The sequence below is a fragment of the Calliphora vicina genome, chromosome 1, assembly GCF_958450345.1.
Source record: "Calliphora vicina chromosome 1, idCalVici1.1, whole genome shotgun sequence".
Lineage (NCBI taxonomy): Eukaryota > Metazoa > Arthropoda > Insecta > Diptera > Calliphoridae > Calliphora > Calliphora vicina.
This window is the reverse complement of record NC_088780.1, coordinates 127,004,423-127,030,227: the sequence shown is the minus strand read 5'-3', so window position 1 is coordinate 127,030,227 and position 25,805 is coordinate 127,004,423. Positions and strand designations below refer to the sequence as shown.

The window sequence follows — 25,805 nt, the reverse complement described above, 5'->3', positions numbered from 1 at the left end:
AATTGGTCATAGCTCCCATATATGGCCCACTTCCAAAAATCACCCACGAATATAAATTATTGAAATTTTAAAAGAAAAATGTTTTTTGCTCCATTTCTCTCTTACTTGTTTTAAATTAAAATTGTTTGCAAAAATGTATATCTTGAAACTTAGACAACTAGTTTTAGTTAATTTAACCAGCTATCGTTAAAATTACCAAATTCAGTATACTTAACTAAACATTTATGTAAGCTATTGCATATTTCCTAATTGCTAAGCACTTATTATATTAATTCCCCATATTATTTTTCAACACTTAATGTTAATCTGTCTTCAACAACCCTTAAATTATAAGTTTTCAAAACCCTTTAACTCTTTATCTACATTTCTACGTAATTTCTATATACATACTTATGACTGAGCAAACAATTTTCTAAATCTTTAAAACTTTTAATTCTATAAATAAAAATTTTAAGCTTTTAATATTTATATTTATTAAATAAATTCTCACAACACTATATTAGATTATTTTGAAATTTCTCTGGCATATATGAGAATTAGAACGTAAAGGCAAAAAAGAAGATAAAAAAAAATAATTTGAAATACATGAAAAACTTTAAGCCAAGTTGTAAAACTTTGTGTCACCAAAATATATAGACGAACATACATACAAGCGTAATAGTATTCATGTACAAATTTGATTCTGTATATACCCAACTAGATAAATATACAAGCGTGATAAATGTGCAGAAATTATGATTAATAGTTTTGCAATTTTAATATAAGTCGATATATACATACGTGAAAGTAGAGACCACATATAGTAACACATCGAACTCAGTTTTCTTCATCGATTCGGATTTCAAAATTTCAAAGTAAAGCAAAAAGTTTCTTAAGATTCGAAGACGATCTAGTTATGTCCGTCCGTCCATCTGTCTGTCTTTTGAAAACACGATAGGTCCCAGACGAAAGAGCTAGCTGAATGAAATGTTCCACAAATACTCTCTGTTGGGCAATATCGGTTAAAGATTTCACCTAGCGCCCATACGCATGTCCCCCCGGAATACTGTTTGAACAGTAATGACCAGTCATACGTATAATGATTATGCAGCAATCCTGATAAAATTTTACACAAATTATACTGGAAATTTGACTGAAATTTGAAATATAATATATAGTAATATTTTTTGCTGCACAATTTATACCCCATTTATTTTTAGGTTATTTACCCTTAGGACATATTAAATAGCGTTCTAGTGCAGTGGTGCTTTAATTACCTCCTTCATTGATGGTAGGATGTAATAGTCTTAATAAGAACATGTTCATAAATATTATAAAATTTTTCATAATGGAAATTTTTGCATTTTTGCATAAATTTAATAATATTTATTGGCCAATATATTGGCCAATATTTTAGGATGAATCAGCAATATCTGAAAATTTAAAATATCATTAAATATAATAAAATGTAAATAAACATTAAGCATATCATCCCCTTAAAAAATTTGTATACCAAATTTTATGATGATCAGCCATTAATGGGTCATAGATGAAGGCTAAGAACCGTAAAACACATTAACCTACACGTATATCCAAAAAAAATGCTGTATGGTCCACTCAAATACTAAGAAATTACGTTACAATATTATATGGCAATAAGCCCATAATAGGTCATAGCTCCCCTACATTGAACCAAAATAATACACAGATTAGTAATTTGTATCTACTCATAAAACTATTGTAAAGATGAAATTCAATTAAAATACCTAGAAATCACGTTTCTTCATTTGTGGTTAATAAGGAAAAATGTTGAACCAAACGCGTAATGTTATCTAATTATTAAGTGTATAAATTGCTAAATTTCATACTTTATAATAGGAATAAATGACAAGCTCTGTTGAAAATAGTAAGAATCTGAGTTTATTTCAATTATAAATTACTGAATTAAATATATAATTTTTTTTTAAATTTGAAATAAAATATCTTCTGTGTAAGCTAGTCTTTCTAACAATTGTTATATTATTTCTATTGTTATATCATCATATTTAGGTGGAGGGTATTTAAGATTCAGCAGGGCCGAATATAGTACTCTAACTTGTTTTCTTTACAAACTATCTCCAGAAAATTTTAAATCGAATACAAAGAAAATCAGCCAAATAGCTTCAGCCGTTTTCACGTGTTGCCATTACATACATGGACCATTTCATTTTTATATATATAGATTAAGTTTATTTCCAGTTAGTATAATTTCAATTAATATCTTACTTTAAAAACAAAATATTATAATTTTCACAACTTTCAAAGAATCACACCTATTTCAATGTCTATGCCAAATATAAAAAATTTAAAATATTACTTATAATTTTTACTATATATGTAAGTACATGCCTTTTATACTCTACACCACCATAGTGGGGAGGGTATATTTGGTTAGTTCTGATGTTTTTAGCGTTCAAAAATATTGTTCTAACACCCAGCTTAAAGTATACCAATCTGATCAGGATCACGTTCTGAGTTGATTAAGCAATGTCCGTCCGTCTGTCTGTCCATTTAAACTTTGGAATAAAAGTACATGTCGCTATTTTAAAAATAACTCGACAATATTTGGCACAAAATTTTATATTTCCCCTAAGACTAAGTCTATTGAATTTGGTTAGTATGGGTCCATAATTTCTCCTAGCCAACATACAACTGCCCTATCTGAAAAAAGGTAAATTATAAACATATCCAAAAAAAATTCAGCAGAAATATGTTTTATATAAGCTGAACTCGTACTACCATATTTAGTACCGATCGGTCCACAATGTTACATAGCTCCCATATAAGCTTTATATTCAAAATATCATTAATGTGCATAAATCTCTGAAATATTTAAGTATCCAAATAAAATACAACACAAATATATTTTGAATTGTGTCAATTGCTTTAAACGCACTAGTCCCGCGACAAGTGTAAAGGGGACACATCAGTTCTCTTGTCTCATTGTTGAACATTTATGAATAAAGGAGGACATAATAGAACATGTTTTATGATAGGTTCCTTTCCAATTTTGCACAAATTTTTAGATGCCGGAGAACAATTTAAGACCTTGGGAGTATCGAAAATATTGTACGATATATATATTAGAGTGGAACCAACACACAAGTTATCGGTATTTCATAACAAAATTTAAGGCCCCGATTACCGTTTACAATAGTTGTATTTTAGTGTTGTATTTTTTAAAATAACACTAAAATACAACTGTTGTAAACGGTAATAGGGGCCTAAGTTTATCAGCTCATCAACGGCTTACGTTATAAAAATGTTTGTTGGTAGCATCAAATGAAGGACCACCCTAATTTACATCCACAGACAGACACTTGAAGGCAAACAAAAGTTCAAATAGCATAATCAAGTGTTTTTAAGGCTTCATTTATGCCACTTGTTTATGCGTGTGTGCCTGGTGTATTGGGCGAGTGTAGCGAATGTGTACATTTGTATCTACACAAGTTTAAGTATACTCTGTTTATTTGTGTGGATATTTTTTGGTCCTAAAATTTCAACATGATTTTCGTATGGCAAACTAATCACTTTTAATACTGTTTATGGATTACTGAGTTTTCGACAGCAATGACAACCAACAATACTGGCTTGTTTAGAACAAAATTCTAATCACGTTCTAAAGTTTGTTGTTTTTTGTAGTTTCATTCTCTGTTGATTTTGTTTAGATTAAATTTAAAGTATAACAAATTTTATAAATAAAACTTACTGACCATTTAATACATTTAAGGCGGGAGAATGATGCTGATTCTGTTAGTTGTGCCGGTGTGGTTATGTAATCGATATTGTTGGTTATACGCCTGTTCTCTGCATTTTATGGATGGCCATGTCCAGTGGATTACAAAATATCCAGGCACGCCGAAAAGTAAACACTTGTAGCTGAAAGTTTTCTTAAGTAATTTTTTTGGCAAAATTATTTTAAAATACGTTAGCAAATTTGCATAATATTGTTCAAAAGGAGAAAACTATAAGTGTATTCATGGCATGAATAAATATTTTTTCTGATACTGATTATAAATATTGTTTTAATGAATATAAATGATTTTCATAAATGCATTATACAATTTTTGAAAAATTAGTTTGACGTTGTTTATTTATGTCTGAAAAAAATAAAAATAATAATAAATAGGCTTTAAAAAAACAAGTAAGAAAATTTAGTCTGTCAAACATTACACTGAGCAAAAACTTTTTTCTTTTTTGTTATCCCAGGAATTTCCGGTACAAATTTCCCGGGAATTTTGCCAATTTTTCACTAACCGATTCCCGGGATTTTTATTTGGGAATCCCGGGAATTAAAAACAGACGAAAATACATAGAAAACAAATTAGAACTCTATTTTTTTTACCAAAAAAACGGCTTCAAAAATTTATTAAATGATTAAATTTTTCTTCAATTCAAATCTAGTACAAAAAGGCTTAAGACAATATTTATACCCTTCACCGTCGTGAGAAGTTTGGCATTCCGTTTGTAATTTCTACATTTTTCATTTCCGACCCTATAAAGTATATGTGACCCGGCCTATGAAAAGGTGGCTTATGACTCAAAAAAAATGTTCCACTTTTTTTTTTGGTTTCGATAGTTTTTGAGACGCTCTTTCACGTGGTGAAAACTAGAAAATCCTAACTTGCTCTGCCTTTTTGTCTTCCATGTTTCCTCCATTTCGTCATTTTTGTGTAAGCATCTCTAAGTTTGTCCATTGAAAAAATCATCACTCTTTATATACACACACGAACTTATCTCATTTATGCTCTTTTGCTTTTTTTGGTTGCCTTTTGGGCATGACTGTTCATAATGCAAAAGAAAAACTACTAAGAAACTGAAGAAATGCATTATTTATCTTTTACATCTGTTTCTCACAATTTCTTTTTTGAGTCATAAGCCACCTTTTCATAGGCCGGATCACATATATATTCTGGATAGCGGATCGTTTAAGCCATGTCTGTTGAAATCAATTTTCTGAAGACCCCTGATATCTTCGGGATCCAAATCTTCAATAATTCTGTCAGATATGCTTTCGAGAAATTTGCTATTTAAAATCTGCAAAATCGGTATACAAATGGCTGAGATATGAGGAAAAAACCGGGACAACCTCGATTTTTGACATATTTTTTACTTATATCTGGATTACTAAGTCTTGATATACACGCAGAGAAAAAATATAGTTGGGCATGGTTACTGTAACCATTTCAATATTGTTACAAGTTTTTTAACTATATTATAGTCACAGTAACCATTTACATGATTGTGGTAACCATAATATGGTTAAGTTACGATTCACATGATTGTCTCAACCATATATATGGTTACAGTAAACATATATATGTTTGTGACAACCATTTATATGATGAAGGACTTATCATATTATGGTGCTCTCGGCTTTAGGCTTATCATAATCTGAGAACAATATATTATGATAAAATTATTCATCATAAATATGGTTGCCAGAAACATATATTTGTTTACTGTAACCATATATGATACAATCATGTGAATCGTAAATTAACCATATTATGGTTACCACAATCATGTAAATGGTTCTTGTGACTATAATCTTGTAACACTATATAAATGGTTACAGTAACCATGCCCAATTATATTTTTTCTCCGCGTGTAGACTATATGGATATCTAATGATAGGATATAAGACCTTTGCAACGACGTATATAAGATCGTAGTCGGCTTTATATGGGAGCTATGACCAATTATATACCAATCGTCCGTCATTAAATTAGGTCACGTAATTTATTACCATGTGAAACTTATTTCTGTTGAATTTTATGCGGATACCAGCATTTGAAAGAGATTTATACTCATTAAAGTGATTTTCGGAAGTGAGCCTTATATGGAAGCTATGACCAATTATGGTCCAATTGCCATGAAATTAGGTTGCGTAATTTATTGCTATACAAAAATGATTTATGTCGTATTTTATTTGGTTACCAACATTTTGAAGGTATTTATGCTCGTTAAAGTGAGTTTCGGAAGTGGCCCTTATATGGGAATCACGGTTATGTTAACCATATTTTTTTCTGTCATTTATTCTCTCTTATTGAACATTATAATGCAAACAACAAGTTTTTTTTTTGCTTTGAAACTGACGAATTTTGTGCCAGTAAAGCTTCATATTCGGAGAGTTTTGCTTTACTTCTTTAATTTAAACAAGCAAGAAAGTATAGTAGGTCAAGCCCGACCATATTATACCCTACACCGAGAGGATGAATTTAAACAGTTTTCTGTATATAGGAAACTCATTTGGATTTTTATTTAAACATTTCAATAAAATGATTTTCGGAAGTGGGCATTTTATGGCAGCTATGACTAACTATGGACCTATCGTTATAAAATTTGGTGACATGACTTTTTTATATTTTGTATATAACATATTTGTGTTGAATTTTATTTGAACGCCAACATTTTTAAAAGATATATGCTAGTTAAAGTGATTTTTGGAAGTGGACCTTATATGGGAGCTATAACTAATTATGGATCGATCGTCACAAAATTTGGTTGTGCGATATGGGGGCTAGGAGAAATAATGAACTGATTCCCAGCAAATTCTATAGGTTTTGTCCTAGGGTCAATGGAAAAGCTTGTACCAAATTTTGTCGAATTACCTTTGAAATTGCAGTCGACTCAGAAAGTGATCCTGAGCAGATTGGTGTACTTTAAGGAGGGTGTTGCGACAATATTTTTGCATGTTATAAACATCAGCACTAACCCAGTATACCCTCCTCACTATGATGGTGTAGGGTATAATTAAATCAGTCGATTATTATTATAATATTTTTATATTGCTGATGCTCAAGGGAATGTTGTAGAAAAGTTTAGAACCAAAAAGCAGACAATTTTAACAAAAAGTTCTTGGCATGGCAAGCACTATGCAGTTGCCAAATTTTTTACAAAGTGCTGTATAAATACCGAAATTCACATCAAGAAATGTTTACAAGAGAAGATGCTTCGATTCATAAGACTCTTGATGTGTCCACTTATTTTTGGCTTGACTTGGCATACGTCACTATGGTAAGCAAGGTCTTGAGTGGTAAAAGAACAAGAATATGGTATTTGTACGAGGAGAGGCCAATCCTCCAAACTGCCTAGAGCTAAGGCCAGTGGAGAGATATTGGGCTCTTATTAAAAAATAATTGAAGATCTCAAAAAAGGTGTCTAAAAGTGTGGTAGATTTTAAACGGAGATTGACTACCTGTTCGAACAAATTGACAGAAAGCACTATAAAAACTTTAATGGAAGTGTTTCCGGAAAATCTTCGAAAATTCATCACTAGCGATTAGATTGTAGTAATAATTTTAATCAAATAAAACAAAATCAAGACTATAAATTTAGTGGTTTAATGACAAAATTATTCCGATTATAATTTCGGAGTACTGAGGCCTAATTTGTGCAAAAATTTATCAGGATTTTCGCATAATAATCATATTTATGACTACCCTAGCAGTATTCCGGGGACATTTGTATGGTGGCCATTTTCAACAGTCAACAAACCTTATCAGCAGAGAGTATTTGTAGAAAATTTTAGCCAGTCTTAGAATCTTATTAGGACCCAGGATATACGTATGTATGTATATACTTTTTTGTTCAACTTCCAATATTTCAATATGTTACAAACGGAATGGTTGGTATAATGACTGCCTACATTACTAAATACAATAACGTGCTGGGATACGACAACTCGATGCAAACTAATGTATGTATATAGTAACTATTTGTCAATACCAAAATTCACAGCATTCACAATAATTTTAAACTTTTTTTAAACAAACCGTGTATTTTTACTTATGCTAATATTTTGTATTTTAAGCTCGCTAATAAATTTATAATTTAACTTAATTTCTACCTATTGATATTTATTTTATTCTGTATCTTTTTCTAGACCTACCACGTGATGGTCCACATATCAAAGGGCAACAATTTCAATATCAAATTGGTGAAACATTAAATCTAAATTGTACATCAGGGAAATCACATCCAGCATCACACTTACAATGGTTTATCAACGATCAAGCGGTAAGTAATTGGAAATATTTACTTTTATATGTGTGCATGTGTATGTATGTACAAACGACTATGATGTTACCCAGCAGTTAAGCAAGTAGTCAATGTATCCCTTAAAGACAGTAATTGTCACAAATGTCTTATCACTTGGCCTGACTCCAATTTTTACATTTTGGTCACTTGACACGTGTGTGCACTTTGTTGTGCAAAGAGAAGGCAATTGGTTACTTTATACATCCCAAGTAATTTAGCGTGAAGACAATTGACACTTAAGTGTCTCCAAGTAATCTGGAGTGTAGTCAATTTAAACGTTTAGTGAGTAATTCGTACAAACCGGTTTTATACAAATTGTGCTGATATAATTCTCATACAGTTTATTTTTATTTTTGCTTAAGTATACTGATATCGCATATAACATCACTTTAGTGTCTCTTAGTAACCTATGGTGAAGTCACTTCAAACTTTTTTTTGAACTGTACTTTATTTTACCCACCAGAAGCGTTGACTAATTTCGATCAGCTATCAGATAGTCACATTGTAATCTAAAGGGTCAATTGACCCCCTGTTTACGACATGCCCGTGTTAAAATAATTAGTCAAGTAGCTGATCAAGTAACCAGTTATAAAGCTAGTAAGGTAACTGACGCTATGTAACCAGTATGTGTAGCTAATTTGTTGCCCACTTTGGACAAGCTATTACACAGTCCGATTGTAATCAAAAAGAGACAATTCCCCCCCTGCTTAGGACTCGACACGTGGCTAATGAAGTAACTAGCTCCCACCCTAAAGCATGGGTAAAATCACTAGTTCGGTACTGTCTCCTAGAACTGCTGGGTATTTTGTTTAGAAAATACAAATACATACATATACATAGTTATATATTTATACAGAGAAAACATATTCGTAATTGCAACCGAATTTGTTGCCAATCGAATGAATCGGTTTCGGTTCTAGCAATAGAAAATCAGTGGATAAAGAAGAATTTCATTTGAAGCAACCAAAATTTTATTAATAATTCTAAAATTTTGTAGCCACAACTGTAAAATTAGGTCACTAAGTTAGAAACATACGATTGTCTACAAATTCGGTTGCCATTACAACTTTGTTCTCTCTGTGTACTAATTTGTATACACGTACATACATACCTGTTAATAATACTGACACAAGTCTCTCTGCTGCTTGGTATTTTACAAATAGTTTCATCTCTTGTTCATTTTTTACTAGAGAAAATTTCTAAAAAAAAACGTAAAAATTCATTTTTTACAGTATCCAGGTAAATAAATGTAAATTGGCCATTATATTTTTGTATCTCTCTTATTTCTAACTCCTCTTAACAATATTGAATATAAATAAATAAAATACATGTAAAAATGAGTGGAAAAATAACAAAAATTAGAGCTGTGTTGCTAAGGGTAACCAAATCTGTTGGGAAACTACAAAATGCTTTATAAGAAATAGAAAAATATGAAAAGATATATATATACATTAGGAGTGGCTCCGATAATATGGAGAAAAAATAAGGTGTCGCTGTGCTTAACTTACATTAAAGTTTAGTTTGTTTGAAGAAACCATTTCTCAAATATTTTTCCTCTGATCTTTTTGTACGCAGAACCTAAGATAATGCTGTGTTGAAGTCGTATTAAGATTAGAAAGTTCCAGATCAAAATGCTTACAACCTAAAAGCAAAAGATCGAACAAATTTAGGTAATATTTTATCTGCTGTGTTATAGATCATGCAACTTATGTACTGGCAGACTTTTCACAACTTCCCGATCAAGATTTTTATGTGGCTGATGGATGAGGTAATGCTATATCGGACAAAAAAAAATCCACAAGAAGTTTCTTGTGTGGCAAGGCATTTGCAGTTGTTTCAAAAGAAGCCAACCATATGTGACATCAGGCACGATAAACACAGAAATAAATATTACGGAGTGTCTACAAAAACCACACCGAGTGCCTTCATATTTCTGGCCCGATTGGTATTCAAACAATAATATCGATTTTGTACCTCGGGTGCCAAATCCACCCAACTTTCTAGAAATTCGTTCTGTGGAAATATATTGGGCTCTTGTAAACAGAAGAACTAAAGTACACAGGAATGGTATCCTAGGACATGTCCGATTTTAAGCGTAAGTGTAAGACCTATACCAAAAAGTTAACAAAGGAAATATACAACCTTTAATTTCAGGATTTCCGGAAAAAGTGGATAAAATTATAAATAACAAGTAATATGACAATATGAAATATGTTTTCTATTCCCATTTATGTTTTCTATTCCCATTTGTTCATGTGAAAAAATACCCCATGTTGTGAAATGAAAAGTGAATGAAGAGTTCAGGGATATAACATGATAGCAATTTTCACTTCGAGTGAAATGGATATTTCATGGGAACATTAATTTCACATAATTTTCACGATAGGGGTGAATATTTTAATGTTTAATAAAATTTTACAATAATTGAATAAATTTACGTATTTTTGAGAATTTTTGTATTGAACGTTTTAAGTTTTATTTATTTTAATACAAGTATAAGCTTTTTTGTGCTAGATCATGAAAATATCACTTCTTTTGGAACAACTTATTTTTTGTTTTGCAGAATTTTTCCATTTTTCACTTCCAAGACCATGTTAAGCTAAGATTTCGATTGAGAAACAATTTATTAAAACTATGTTTTCAATTCATAGTCTAAATTTCATTATAAATCGACTTTATATGAATGAAATAAAAAAATGTTAGGCTCTGTTGCGTATGAGTGATAAATTATATTTTAATAATAATCATACGCACTGCAGAATAACTCACAAATCTCATATTAACCCGGCAATTCCCAGTGTCACCTACAGGTGACAAAGATTAACGGTAGTTTTAAACATAGAAACAAATATTACTGATAAATATTGATATTATTTATATACAGACAAGATCCTGTTTTATATCTGATTTTATTTTGGCAACGCTAGAATTTTATTAACTAGGGGATTTTTAAAAATCTTTAATCAGTGTTTTTGATTTTAACATACTGGTGTGTGTCTTATGATAAATAAGTTGTTATAAAAATGCCAAACGGTTAAGTATCACAATAATTTTTTTAATAAATACTGCTAGATATTCAGGCTTACAATATCAGCAAGTATTTTTAGAAAATTATTTTTTCTCTGCCCAGTGTCAACTATTGGTGACCCCGCTATAAAATCGCAACTAGCTATATTTTTTTTTATTTTAAACTTATATATAGTGTGAACTAGACGTATTTTTACTATTTTTAATAAAAACAAATTATTTCTCCCTTTGGCAAGGGTATGGGAATTGCCGGGTTAAGGCAGGTTTATGACCTGAAGAATAAATACTAATAACACGGTGAAACGATGGTACACAACGAAGGAGAGTACATTACAAATTGTATCAAACAATTTCAGAAATACCCTAAAATTCAGATGTTATTCTAAAAAAACCGTTTTTATTGATGTTCGTCAACTTATCAAATTTTAACTCAGTCAGTTTTTTTCCGACTTTAAATGTTTTAACGGGTTTGGAAAGAAAACTGATTACGCTTTAATCTTTATGTCAACAGCAGAACTGCTTTACGCACGTCAACAGCAACATACCTGGGTATGTTCATACGTTTTGTATGATGAATGTCTGCCGTTAGCATAAAAATGCTAATATCTAACTCGTTTGTTGGAATTTCTGTATTATTTTTGTTAGAAATAGACAAAAGTTTAAAAAATTTTATGATAACCAGTTTAACCCTTACATTTAGTCATTGTTTTTTGAAAAAAGTGGTTGTGTAGGTATGACAAAAAAAGCTTTTTATTGAGTTTTTGCAAAGATACAAATTTTTCAAATTAAAATAATTTTTTTATTTATCAATAGATTTTAATGAAATTTTACAGTTATATAGACTTTTCCATTAGATGTGGAAAAAAAGTTTTGAAAAATCCCAAAAATGGGATTTTTTAGTTGTTTTGCTATAATATCCACACCGGGATTATCGGAACCCTTTATAAAATAATTAAGAACATATTTGGCCATCTAAAATAGGTTACCTTATTTTGATATCGACTATGGGATTTGAGAATTTTTGCCCTAAATTTGAATTTTACATAAAACATAGGCGTTATTTGAATGGACCTGATCCCCTCCGTATCAAGAATTTTTATTTCTTTTTTATTTTAAATATTTAGTTAGAGTTTAATAAAGTAAAATATCCTAATACATCATCTTTGAATTTTTTAAATAACTTAAAAATAATAAAACTACTTTTTTCCCAAAAACTAGAGAAAAATCGTCTTTTTAAATTTTTTTAAATTCAAGTATATATAACTTTGGAGGCCGTCAAGATTTTTAAATAACTCCTTATTTGTTTGATATATACATTTGTTCTTAGTCCAATTAAACAAAAATGGAGAAAATCGGGATATATTTGGACCCGCTGTTATCAAAAATATGGAGTAGGGTGGGTAAAAACGTTGAAAAAATTCTATACTTTTCAATTTTTTCATTATATTTGCATGCGTTTTGCTATGGATACCCAGGTATGTATGCTGTTGACGTAAGGGTGCAACTTTATAAATGGGCTTTATCTTCCAAACGGGTGATGCTATCCTAACCAAACTCGAAACAATTGCGGAAATCGATCCAATTATCCAACTCAGAGCTACAGCATTTTAAAAATAAAGGTTAAAATAACGTGCATTTTTTGATACATTTGTAAGTTATAAGTATTAGTTTTGTTAAGAATATCTAAAAGAAAAACAAAATTTATCAACTTTTTTGATTTTAGTATTTTGATAAAAAAGCTTATATCGGATGAAAATTGTAAAATTTATTCAAATTTTCATTAACATATTTTTTAGTATTTTCTCCCCTAATATTTAACTATTGTTGAATTTGAAAAATTACTTAAAAAATAAAAAATAAAGCAAAACTTTTTATAAAAACTTACAGAATTTTTTGGAATAGCTTAATTCTTTGTCTATCCATGATTGTGTAAAATTTTCAAATCGGACTAAAAATGTGTGAGTTGGAGGTACTTAAGCACTACGACCTACCCTAAAACAGCTTTTTTAAAATAACTCAAAATTTGTATGTATAGTGTTTCAAAATCTTTATAAACGTTTTTAGATGTCCTCACCTAGGCCTACAATCCGCATTAGGTCGCTTTTCAAGTTCTGACGAAAAATGTTATTTTGTAGCAGAGTGTAATTAATTAGATTAGTTAATCTCACAATATATCTAATGTAAGGTTAATTCGTTTTGATGGTTTTGTTTTCTTGTTTAAGCTTTGTGGTATTACCAGAGCCTGTGCGAGAATGTCACATTTTGTAATCAAAACTGTGAATAATATATGGATAAGAAGAAATTCTAAGAAAATTATTATATTTTCCAGTCTTTTAAATCCTCTTTGGCAATAGAATAATCCATGTTTTTTTTACAAAAATTAATTCGCCACTATTGGCTGCTTAAACTAACAAATAAAGATACAAAATCGAAGAAACAAAAACAAAATGCCTAGATTAAAATTAATTCAAAACCACGTCCTAAAAATTTTTCTTTTTAACAAGCTTGTATTTGTTTGATTATTGTCAAATTATTTCAGTATAATTATATTTTACTTTAAGCTGGACCACAAACATTATCATACTTATTATGTTCATTTATCTATTTAATAAACATTACTGATTTAATTTAATAATATAGACCTTAGATTTTTACCAAGAAAATTAAGCTGAATACAGAAATAATATCGTACCACAAGAAAGTAAAAGTAATAATATCAAATAGAATACCGAACAGTTCAACCACAATGAATTTCAATTACAATAGAATTTATATCGAAATGCTGGACTTAAAAAATCAAACAATAACCATTATTAAGCAAAGTTTTTTTTATTCAAAAAGTTCGAATGTATGTACAACATTTTGTAAATAAAATTGTATTTGTATGTCTGGGAGTAACAAATCCCCAAGAATACATAATAAAAACCAGAAGCATGACAAGTATGCAACAAACTAACCAAAACCAGCACCCCCTCACTGCTATTGTGAGTCCATCTCTAGAGATCACACAGTGGACTTAAGCCAAAAGGCAGTAATACAAGTTTAAAGATTTTTGCTAAAGCAGAAGAAGCAAGCTAAAGATAGCAAATAATAATAATAATAAAGAAATACACTAATCGAATGTGCAATGGTTTGAAAAACAAATTAAAGCCAAACAAGGTAAAACTTCTCTCATTCATTTATTATTTTTAGTATTTTTGCTTTCCTGCTCTTCATCTCCATGCCCAATAAAAATGAAAATGGAAAAATCAATCAAGCATAATAAAATTAAAACAACTGAAAACTACCATTTTATTTTGCAAATGATAAAAGCTTTTAAAAGCTTTTGTTGAGCATACTTTGTTTTGTCTAAGCAATAAGTTCAACAGCAATAATTTCATTCAACACAATTTTTTAATACAAACTACATAGCACATACTACATACATTGAATATATTTAATGGACTATTTTGGCAATTTCTTAAATAATAAATATGAATAAAGAAAATTAAAAGACACTGTATAAGATCAATTAATAATTTAAAGAAAATAAATTAAAATACAATGTTTACTTTTTTTAAATCAGGATTTTCAAGCCTGTTCGAACGTGAACATGCAACGTGTTTAAAAGAATATATGTAAATGAAAAAATAATTCTTAAAATTATTGTAATTTCCAAAAATTACTATCAACAACTAAGAAATACACATTTCAGCAAACTTCTCAGAATGTAAACTTAGAAAAAAGTCCAGTATAATATGCCGATGAAATGGTTGGATTATTGATATACTAATTTTACAAGCCAGATTAGAGTGTTGGATAGTTCAACATCAAGAATCTGCACCATTGAATCGGTAATACCGAAGATGTAAATGTGCAAATGGTCTGACCTGATTGTGTGCTTACCTTAGCAAAAGTTACACAACTTCTTTGCCTATGTGCATGTCAATATTCCGATTACTATTTTCCAATATTTCGATAAACAATTTATTAAAACCATGTTTTCATAGTCTAAATTTAAATATAAAACATAATTATCGACTTTCTATGCATAAAATTAATAAAACGTTAAACCCTGTTGCGTATGAGTGATAAATTTTATTTTAATAATAATCATACGCACTGCAGAATAACTCACAAATCTCACACTACACCATTTTTCATTGAAATTGAGAAAATTACAAATGAAATTGAGAATTTGCATTTTAAATTGAGAAAATTCCAAATGAAATTGAGAATTTCCATTTCAGATTTAGAAAATTCCAAATGAAATTGAGAATTTCCATTTTAAATTGAGAAAATTTCAATTGAAATTGAGAATTTCCATTTGAAATTGAGAATTTCCATTTGAAATTGAGAATTTCCATTTGAAATTGAGAAAATTCCAAATGAAATTGAGATATTCAGTTTTAAATTGAGAAAATTCCAAATGAAATTGAGAAATTCAAATTGAAATTTAGAAAATTACAAATGAAATTGGGAAAATTCCAAATGAAATTGGGAAAATTCTAAATAAAATTGAGAAATATTATATAAATTATTTTAAACTAAAAAGAACAAAATTAACGATTATATCAAATGTGGAAAGATGTGGTGGTCTGGGTAGAGCGACCAATTTCACTTTATTTTGTCGTAGAAAACATGGTTGGTCTTGTGTTGGATCCCGAACAGTTCTTTTGATACCTACTTCCCGTGGCCCCGACATCCACCTAATAGGTGCAATTGGTACCGCAGGCATTATTCAAATGGGTCAAAATATAACGAATGGGTCAAAAGTGTTGATAGCAAGTGGTGGGTAATCAGTTATCTGAACTCGTTTTGGTATGTGACAATGCCCCTTGACACAATCGTTTATGTGAAATTTTCGACAACTCTCCAGCAACACTTTTACCATTGAGTCCCTATTCACCAATGCTTAATCCTATTGAAATAATTTGGTCCAGAATCAAAAATATTGTGAAGTCAAAGATGAATATTCCAACCGTAAATCCTTCAAATGTAGGAGAGAAGAGGATTTTATATCTTCAAGAATTAATTAACGATTCCAAGTCCTATATAACTATGTACTGGAGATTGAAGTAAAGCTATACAACATAAAACATCATTCCACCAAAACGCTTTGGAATTGCAAGATATGCCTGTTGGTCAATAAGACTGTGTACATATGTGTTTTGTTTAATTTATATTATAATATTTATTTATGTAGAGTAAAATTCTCAATTTCAATTGGAATTTTCTCAATTTGAAATGGAAATTTTCAATTTCAATTGGAATTTTCACAATTTGAAATAGAAATTCTCAATTTAATTTGGAATTTTCTCAATTTGAACTGGAATTTCTCAATTTCATTTGGAATTTTCTCAATTTGAAATGGAATTTCTCAATTTCATTTGGAATTTTCTCAATTTAAAATGGAAATTCTCAATTTCAATTGGAATTTTCTCAATTTGAAATGGAAATTCTCAATTTCATTTGGAATTTTCTCAATTTAAAATGGAAATTCTCAATTTCATTTGGAATTTTCTCAATATCATGTATAATGTTCTCAATTTCAAATCAAATCAAATTTTGAAAAAAATTAAAAAGCAAAGAATTTTAAAATTTAAAAAAAAAATTAAAATTGAAAATAACAATTCAAGAATTTTTTTTTCCAAAAAATGAAAATAACAACTGGAAAAAAAATTAAATTCTGTTTACCTAAAAATATTTAAAATTTTTATTTTAAAGTATAATTTGGTGAAGGGTATGTAATAGCTCTCTTACTTGTTTTTTGCATAAATTCGTATTAAGTTGGATTTCTGGTGCTAGCTTTTGTTAGTTCCTTTTTCTTCCCTTAAAATTGGAATTTCCAAAAATCCCATCATAGTGGACATACAAATTTTCTGACATTAATTTTTGACTCAAATTTTTTGTTGGAAAATATTGCTGCTATTATAGGTTCAGCCTCAAAACGTTATCCAATTTTGCTAAAATTTTCGGCATATAATTTTGAGATGACGAAGAACAAGTTGAAAATCACAAAACTGCAAAATAAGGACCACATTAACATACAGTGATCAAACTATTTTTAAAATATTTCATATTTTTTTTAACTAATTCTAATATATGTTACTATGTATTACAATTTAAAAGCTATTTATCTTAAAAAAATACATTTATAACATAATTATATAAACTTATGTACAAATCATGTACCAATGCTGTTCTGCTATAAAAGAGTTTTCAAATAAAATAAAAATGTTTGTATACATTGTAGTATTTAGTAAAATAATACTCAACAAGTTGTGAAAACTAATTGATGTTAAAAACTTATAAATTTTAATTTGTTTTAATAATTACTCAATAAACAGTACATAATATTTTATTAAAGACTGAAGGAATTAGATTGTATCTTATGAAAACAAATGCTATTTAAACAGCATGTAACTATAGGACATACATACAGTTTAATATCCGGGGATTATAATCATAAAAAACTGAAACAAAATATTCATTGAAAAATAATTTATGTAAAATTGCTTGGTATAAGTGCTTGCAAGAGAGATAGAGAAAATGGATACATTTGATAAAGATGGGAAAAAACTTAAACTTAAAACAATTTAAATATGAACTATAAATGAAAATTATTTATGACAAAATTTATACAAAAACCATAATTAATGGTAGGTTTCATTACAACAGAGGAGAAAGTGCATAACATGATAGTTCCATGACCACTTAGCCAAATGTTAGCAGGTTTCGAACTGTATTGAATATTAAATATTTCAAAAAAGAAAACCTCATACCGCTAAATTTCACATATTTATTATTATTTGTCTTTTAAGTGGTGGTTCAGTAAGTAAAAGAAGGTCATTGCTGGAAGATACATAAATAATCAATTAATTTCAACCTAATACCCTCTGCTGCAGACTACAGCAACATAAGTTTGTGTGGCCTTATTTTGATTTTTACGATACTTCCAAGGCCTAGAATTATTTCCCGTCATCTAAAAACGAAATGTTGTAAACATGAGCAAAATCAGATAACATTTACAGGTTGTAGATTTTTCTAAAATTTTTTTCTAAAAATTAAATTTTAAATAAAAATTGTTTTTTATTTCATTTCATTTTATACTGTGCTCCTAAGAAAGAATGTGATAAGCGCCAAAATTCCAATATTGAGATAAGGGCATATTCGGAACCGTGAATGAGTTTTTGATTTTTGTATTAAGCTTAAAAGACGCATTTCCAACTGTAAGTGACTGAAAAACGTTAAGCAAAATGATCACATATACATATACAAGCTAAGCCAGTTGCATCAATTTAGCATGAAGAAAGTTTTGTTAATTACACTGTACAACACAAACAAAAATTACAAGGCCCGACCATTAAATTTTGATAGAGGAGACAAAAAAAAAGATACGTATATCAGCGTTTTGAAAGTTTAAATCGGAATTTCATTTGAGGGGGCGTTAAAGTTTCCCAACTCTGGCACATTCTTATTGTTAATCGTCAATTTGAATGCAAATTTATGTAAAATGTTACGGAGAACATTTTTGTAGAATATGTTAACCCTCTAAATATTCAAGACATGGGTCTTTTTTGTCCTTATTTTAAAAAAGAGCAACAAACACCATTAAAATAACACCGTTCTTCAATGGGTGCACATGTCTGATGAAATTCTTCACCATTCTCATCAGATTTTTTGTGTATGGTGGGAATTGTATGGCAATGAAGTGGAATTGCCTAGAGCTAAAAAAATGTAATTAATGAATACTTCCTATCCAAATTCTTAATAAATACGAAATTAACCCTAAGCTCTCTTTTATTGTGTCTTATTTCTTACTTTCTGGTTGAATTTTCCGTTTTGGTGTATTCAGAGACTTAGAGTAAAAATATTTTTGTAGTACATTTTAACCCCTTAAATCCCTGTTTTAATGCTGGGTTTTGCACTTTTTTCAAATAAGGACAAAAAAGACCCATGACTTGAAGATATAGAGGGTTAACATATTCTACAAAAATATTCTCCGTAACATTTTACATAACTTTACGGAACACATTTTATACCTAAAATGTAAGGATCACATGGTTTCTTATAACGATTAACAATAAGAATGTGCCAGAGTTGGGAAACTTTAACGCGCCCTCAAATGAAATTCAGATGTAAACTTTCAAAACGCCGATAAAAGTGTCTTCTTTTTTGTATCCTCTATCAAAATTTGTTGGTTTGACTATGTAATTTTAGAAAAATTACATAATTTAAAATTTTTTTGAGCCAGGACATACATTTTTGTCTACTGATGCCTTTCATCACCAAGATGAAAGTTCATTAAAAAGAACAGAAGAAAGTGTATGACAGTACATGAAAGTACATGAGGAGTAATTCGGAAAAGGTTGAAGTAATTGAAATTCAAGTGGAAAACTTTTACGCACCGAAATTTTGAAGACAACCCGTAATAACTAATAAATTTTTTTTTGCAAAAATTAAAAAAAAAAATTTTGTTTGCGCTTTAATGGGTTTAAACCTGAATTATTGTAATTGCGTTAAAAACAATATTTTTGACTTATGGTTATAATGGGTTAATGAAGTCCAAATAGAAAAACATAGAATTTATTTAATAGTTATTGTGCAAAATTTATTTACAAATTTACTGACGTTAACGATCTTCGTCAGTGGGTGCGTTGCGGCATATAACAGAAACGAAATTATTTTTTAAGTTGTCAATTGGAAATTAAATATAATTTCATTATTTTTGACAAAATCTATTATATTTTCCTCTTCCAAAAAAGAAAATTTATTTTTATACCCTACACCACCATAGTGGGGAGGGTATAATGCGTTTGCGCAGATGTTTGTAACGCCCAAAAATATTAGTCTAACACCCACCTTAAAGTATATCGATCGACTTAGAATCATTTTCTGAGTCCATTAAACGATATCCGTCCATCTGGCTGGCTTGTGCGCAGAGTACAGGTCGCAATTTTGAAGATATTTCGATCAAATTCGGTACATATTCTTTTTTGGACCCAAGGACTAAGCTCATTGAAACTGGCTGAAATCGGTCCATTATTTCACATAGCCCCCATACAAATGTCCTTGCGAAATTGGACTTTGTCGGTCATAAATGTTTAATTTATATATGTATCTCCACAAATTCCGCTCCAAATAAGTTTTAAATAACACAAAATTCATGTCACCAAATTTCGTTACTATCAGTCCATAATTAGTCATAGCTCCCATATAGACGCGTTTCCGAAAATCACTTTAACGTGCAAAAATTGCTTAAAATGTTGGTATACACACAAAATTCAACATGGTTACCTTTAATATAGAAATAAATGATTGGTCATAGCTCCCATATAAGGCCCAATTCCGAAAATCACTCAAAAATATAAATTATTGAAATTTTAAAAGAAAAATGTTTTTGCTCTTTTACTTAGTGTAGGGTATTATATGGTCGGGCTTGACCGACCATACTTTCTTACTTGTTTTTATTCATTTTGATTTTCTTAAAATTTGAAATAAAAAAATATTTAAAATAATTTCGTTCCTACAGCACCGAAAACAACCTACTTGAAATTATTTTCGATCCGGCCCCAAATGACTGGTTTCTCGCTACTGATCGGTGCCGTTTCGTTCCCAATTTTCGTTGCAAATGTATGGAATTTCGTTTTCGGTGCCGATTACGGTGTATGCGGAAACGTAGCTTAAGAAATATGTTGGTATTTACAGCAAAGATAACTAAAATTCATTTAATTTGAACCGAATTTCCTTAGCTGCAGCTAACAATTAAGTAAATAGATAATGTATTGTAATAATTAATTATGTTTCGCAAATAATCTTACAAAAAAACGTGTGCTTTAATGGAATTGAAAATAAATTCAGTAAAATTACAAAGAACTCCTCTTTTGTGTACAACAGAATTTACAAATTCAAATAAATATTATAAATCTCTTAAATGAAAAAAAAACAATATTTTGTTTTATTTTAATTTAATTTCCTTTTAAACATCACGTTCTATTATAAAACCCTCGATACATAAATATGGACGAACTCATATACACTTACCACGTAGTAGCTGAAGCAAATGAGCAGTTGAGTGGGGAAGAGATGGAAGCTGACAAACATAACAAATTGTTAAATCGTAAAATGTTTATTATTGTCACGAATTTGATTTACCAGCACATAGTAGCAGCAACATCAGAAACAACAACATCATTGTAAATTTATTTATTCTGATTGTCGTTTAGTTACAACCTTTTTGTACGTGTAACTGTTGTGTGCGCGTAAGTATGTATATGTGATAGAATATCTACCCTGCTGTTCTTGGAACTACTTGGTTACCCACCAACCCAATGACATGCAGATACATAAATATATCGTGTATGGTCTAGGTAATATGTAAGGGAAATTAATTTACACTCATTACATAACATTACTCCAGCTCAATAACTAGTTACAATAGTCATTGTACGTACGACAAAACTAGTTTTCTATAGTAAAAACAAAAAGTGGAACTTTCGACTTTTTAAAATTTTAATATTATGTTTAGATATATTGATGAGAAAACTGAACTTTTTTTTTTAAGTTTTTACCAGGGTTATTTTGTGACTTTAAAAATAAAAATCCATCTAAGAAAAAATAACTGTTTTTAACGTAAAAACAAGTAAGAAAGTATGGTCGGTCAAGCCCGACCATATAATACCCTACACTAAGTAAAAGAGCAAAAACATTTTTCTTTTAGAATTTCAATAATTTATATTTTTGAGTGATTTTCGGAAGTGGGCCTTATATGGGGGCTATGACCAATTATGGACAGATCACCATGAAATTAGGTCGTGTGATTTGTGTCTATATGAAAGTTTACTATGTTGAATCTTGTGTGTATACCAACATTTTTAAGCGATTTATGCACGTTAAAGTGATTTTCGGAAGCGGGTCTATATGGGAGCTATGACTAATTATGGACCGATCGTAACAAAATTTGGTGACATGAATTTTGTATACATAGATCTTATTTGGAGCACAATTTGTGGAGATACATTTATAAATTAAACATTTATGACCGATAAAGTCCAATTTCGGAAGGACATTTGTATGGGGCTAGGTGAAATAATGGACCAATTTCAGCCATTTTCAATAGGTTTGGTCCTTGGGCTGAAAAAATAATATGTACCAAATTTCATCGAAATATCTTCCAAATTGCGACCTGTACTCTGCGCGCAAGGTTGACATGGACAGCCAGCCAGGCGGACGGACGGACGAACATCGTTTAATGGACTCAGGAAGTGATTCGAAAGTCTATCGCTATACTCTAAAGTGGGTGTTAGACCCTCCCCACTATGGTGGTGTAGCGTATAATAAAAGTTCACATGAAACTCTTGAAAAGAGAGTTTTAATTAGCCGTCATAAAAACTCATTAAAATAAAACCAAGTTGGATTTTAATTTGTTATTGATTGATTCCTATTATTAAATTGTTGTTGTTTTTTTTTTTTCTTAAACAAATAAATTACTACACACATTATATCATATAGATATAGATGGGATTTTACCCGGTATTTACCCGATGTATGGGTAAATACTGGGTAAATACCAGGTATATTTATTTTTTTAATATTTTTTTGGGTATTTATAAAATGATTTTTATATCAATTGGGTTTTTACCCATTTCCCATCTATACATATAGACTCAATAAAGAAAAATACCGAAAAAAATAGGAAATAAACGAAATGAGTTTTACTTTCAGGTGGTAAAAATAAAACTCATCAAATGACTTTTAGTTTATGACGGAACAAATAAAACTCCTTAAACGAGTTATTTTTTTCTGACGGAAAAATAAAACTACTCAAATGAGTTATTTTATGACGGCTAATTAAAACTCTCTTTTCAAGAGTTTCATGCGAACTTTAATTTTTACGTTGAACAATAACTGTTAACTGTAGAATTGAGATCGGTTTTTTTTTAATAGCGCCATAGATTCTGAAAGATTTAATACGAATATGTTGGTATATAATAGAGTTTTTGAGTTCAAATTTTCTGGATAACCGTTATTTACGGTTCCTGGTTTTTACAAATATTAAAAATAAAAAAATATACTTTTCATTTGACTTTTTTGCAGAAAAAAGTCGATTATTCGAGCTATTTTCTCGACAAATCTAGCCTTTTTTATACCCTTCACCTTCCTCAGAAGGGTATATATAAGTTTGTCATTCCGTTTGTAATTTCCACAATATAATTTTCGGACCCTATAAAGTATATATATTCTGGATCCTTATAGATAGCGGAGTCGATTAAGCCATGTCCATCTGTATGTCTGTTGAAATCAATTTTCTGAAGACCCCACCTATCTTCGGGATCCAAATCTTCAATAATTCTGTCAGACATGCTTTCGAGAAGTTTTCTACTTAAAATCAGCAAAATCGGTCCACAAATTGCTGAGATATGAGGAAAAAACCAGGACAACCTCGATTTTTGACCTATTTTTGACTTATATCTGGATTACTAAGTCATTAATATAGACAATATGGATATCTAATGATAGATATTTCAAAGACCTTTGCAACGACGTATTAGACCATAGTAAGTTGGACCTATAATGGGTAAAATCCCAATTTTTTTTACCAAAAAATTTAAAAAACAAAATATTTTTTTTTAAATTTAAAAAAAAAATTAAAATAACAATTCGAAAAAAAAATTTTTACAGAAAATGCAGAAGACAACTTTGGGAAAAAAATAAATTTTGTTTACCTAAAAATATTAAAAATTTCTATTTTGAAGTATAATTTGGTGAAGAGTATATAAGATTCGGCACAGCCGAATATAGCTCTCTTACTTGTTTAAACACATTTTATGGAAAAAATATGATTTAGCTATTAAATCTAGCGAATTTTGATTTAAAACGAGTCTTTCAACAGGGACAGCCGAACTTAGAGTTGATATCGGCCATTTTCAGGAGAATTTGCAAATATTTTTTCAACGATTTATTGGATTTTTTTCACAAAGCAGCCAGTGCAAAATTGTTTGCTCCTGCCATTACAACTGCAAGGTCGACCCTGCACAAATATTTTAAGTGTGTGTATGTGCAACATAATAAATATGTAAATTATGTGGACATTAAACTTTAGCATAGTTTTAACTTTTTAGTATTGTATCCAACCAACTCCCCTCAGTAAATGTTTATTTCCCTCGTACAATTTTTCACTTCTCTAAATGTTCACAGCAACAATAATAACAACTACTCTGGTATTAAAAATACTTGAATAATTTTAAAAAGTAACACAGGATTCAGTCATTCATTCGCTGAATGCGATTAGGCATGTTTCCTGGTTAATTTATTCGTTTTTCTTTTGTTTAGCTTTTATTGTTTATAAGTCTGGGTACATATTTTTCTGTATTTTTAGTTTCATTTAAATTTGTTATAAACATTGCTCCTACTGTAATGTTTTTGGGTTTGTGTAGTTATAGCAATTGTGGATGCTGTTGCCGTATTATGTTTGCATATTGTATGTCGCATGCAATAAACTAAGGAACTGTATTAAAATCACTAGACTCCACCAACACATTTTGTATACAAAATTCAAGCTACCGCAACTCTCTTATAAAAAAGATATCGTTCGGAAAATATTTAAGTTATCAAAACTTCTCAGACCAGAGATAGTAACTGTTATAAGTTTTAATATAAAACTCAAAATTTAATAATTATTTTTCAAGAAAAAATTTTTTCTTCAAAAATAAAACTTAATGTTAAGTTTTATTTCTTTGTTCTAAAAATACTTATTATTTCTTGAGTTTTATTTTTTGTTCAAAAAATAATGATTATTTTTAAGTTTTATTTTTTTCATTGAAAAAATTTTAAGTTTTATTTTTTTGCTTGAAAAATAAAAATTATTCTTGAGTTTTATTTAATTTTTTTCAAAAATAAAACTCAATATGAAAATATATTTGTACAAGTATCATGAAATGTTAAATAAAATATGAGTATAACATGAGTGTACAACTAATATTTATACTAAAATTGTTGAAATTTTTTACTATTGTAATTACATACCAATTACCAAAAGGTAAAATACATAAAAATGTTTCATAACATAAATATGTAAACTAATACATATATTTATTTACAGAACGCAACAAAAAGGAAATACAAAAATAATAACAAAAAACATAACAAAGAAATTAATTATTTAATTTAACAAATAGAATTTTTTCAGGGATTCTGCTGATAAATTGTACCTTAAATCGGTTAAAACCAATTTTAGTGCCGAAAATGACCGTTCAACACTAACCTGTGTTGCGGGCACACTATGTACTACTTTTGCCAACTCGTACAAATGTGGGTAAATAAATTTTTTTTCCTCCCAATACATCATTATATCCATAACCAAACTAGTAGGCTTAGGATTAAAATGATCTATTTCTGAAATCGCACTTTATTTAAAAATTGCATTTAAGCAATTTAGTAAATCATAAAAAGAACTTACATTTAATTGTTGTTTAAATATAATTATATTTCACTTTATGTTGCATTTAACATTATAAGAAATCATTTTTTTCTAAACATTTCGTTCGTATTTGGAAGAAATAAAATTCATATTGAGTTTTATTTTTTGAAAAAATAAAATAAAACTCAACAATAATTTTTATTTTTCAAGCTAAAAAATAAAATTTAAAAATGATATTTATTTTTCAATGAAAAAAATAAAAATCAGAAATAATCGGTACGATTTGAACAAAAAAATAAAACTTAAAAAATAATCA

At 29.3% G+C, this 25,805-nt stretch overlaps 1 protein-coding gene across 1 annotated transcript in view; it reads left to right on the top strand.

The window, feature by feature from the left end:
- Positions 1-25,805, top strand: part of beat-IV (beaten path IV) — a 136,008-nt gene that overhangs the window by 68,002 nt on the left and 42,201 nt on the right. Inside the window, exon 4 of the mRNA XM_065507957.1 lies at positions 7,907-8,040. Within this exon, the coding sequence (XP_065364029.1) occupies positions 7,907-8,040 (134 nt within the window). The remainder of the gene's footprint in view (positions 1-7,906; positions 8,041-25,805) is intronic.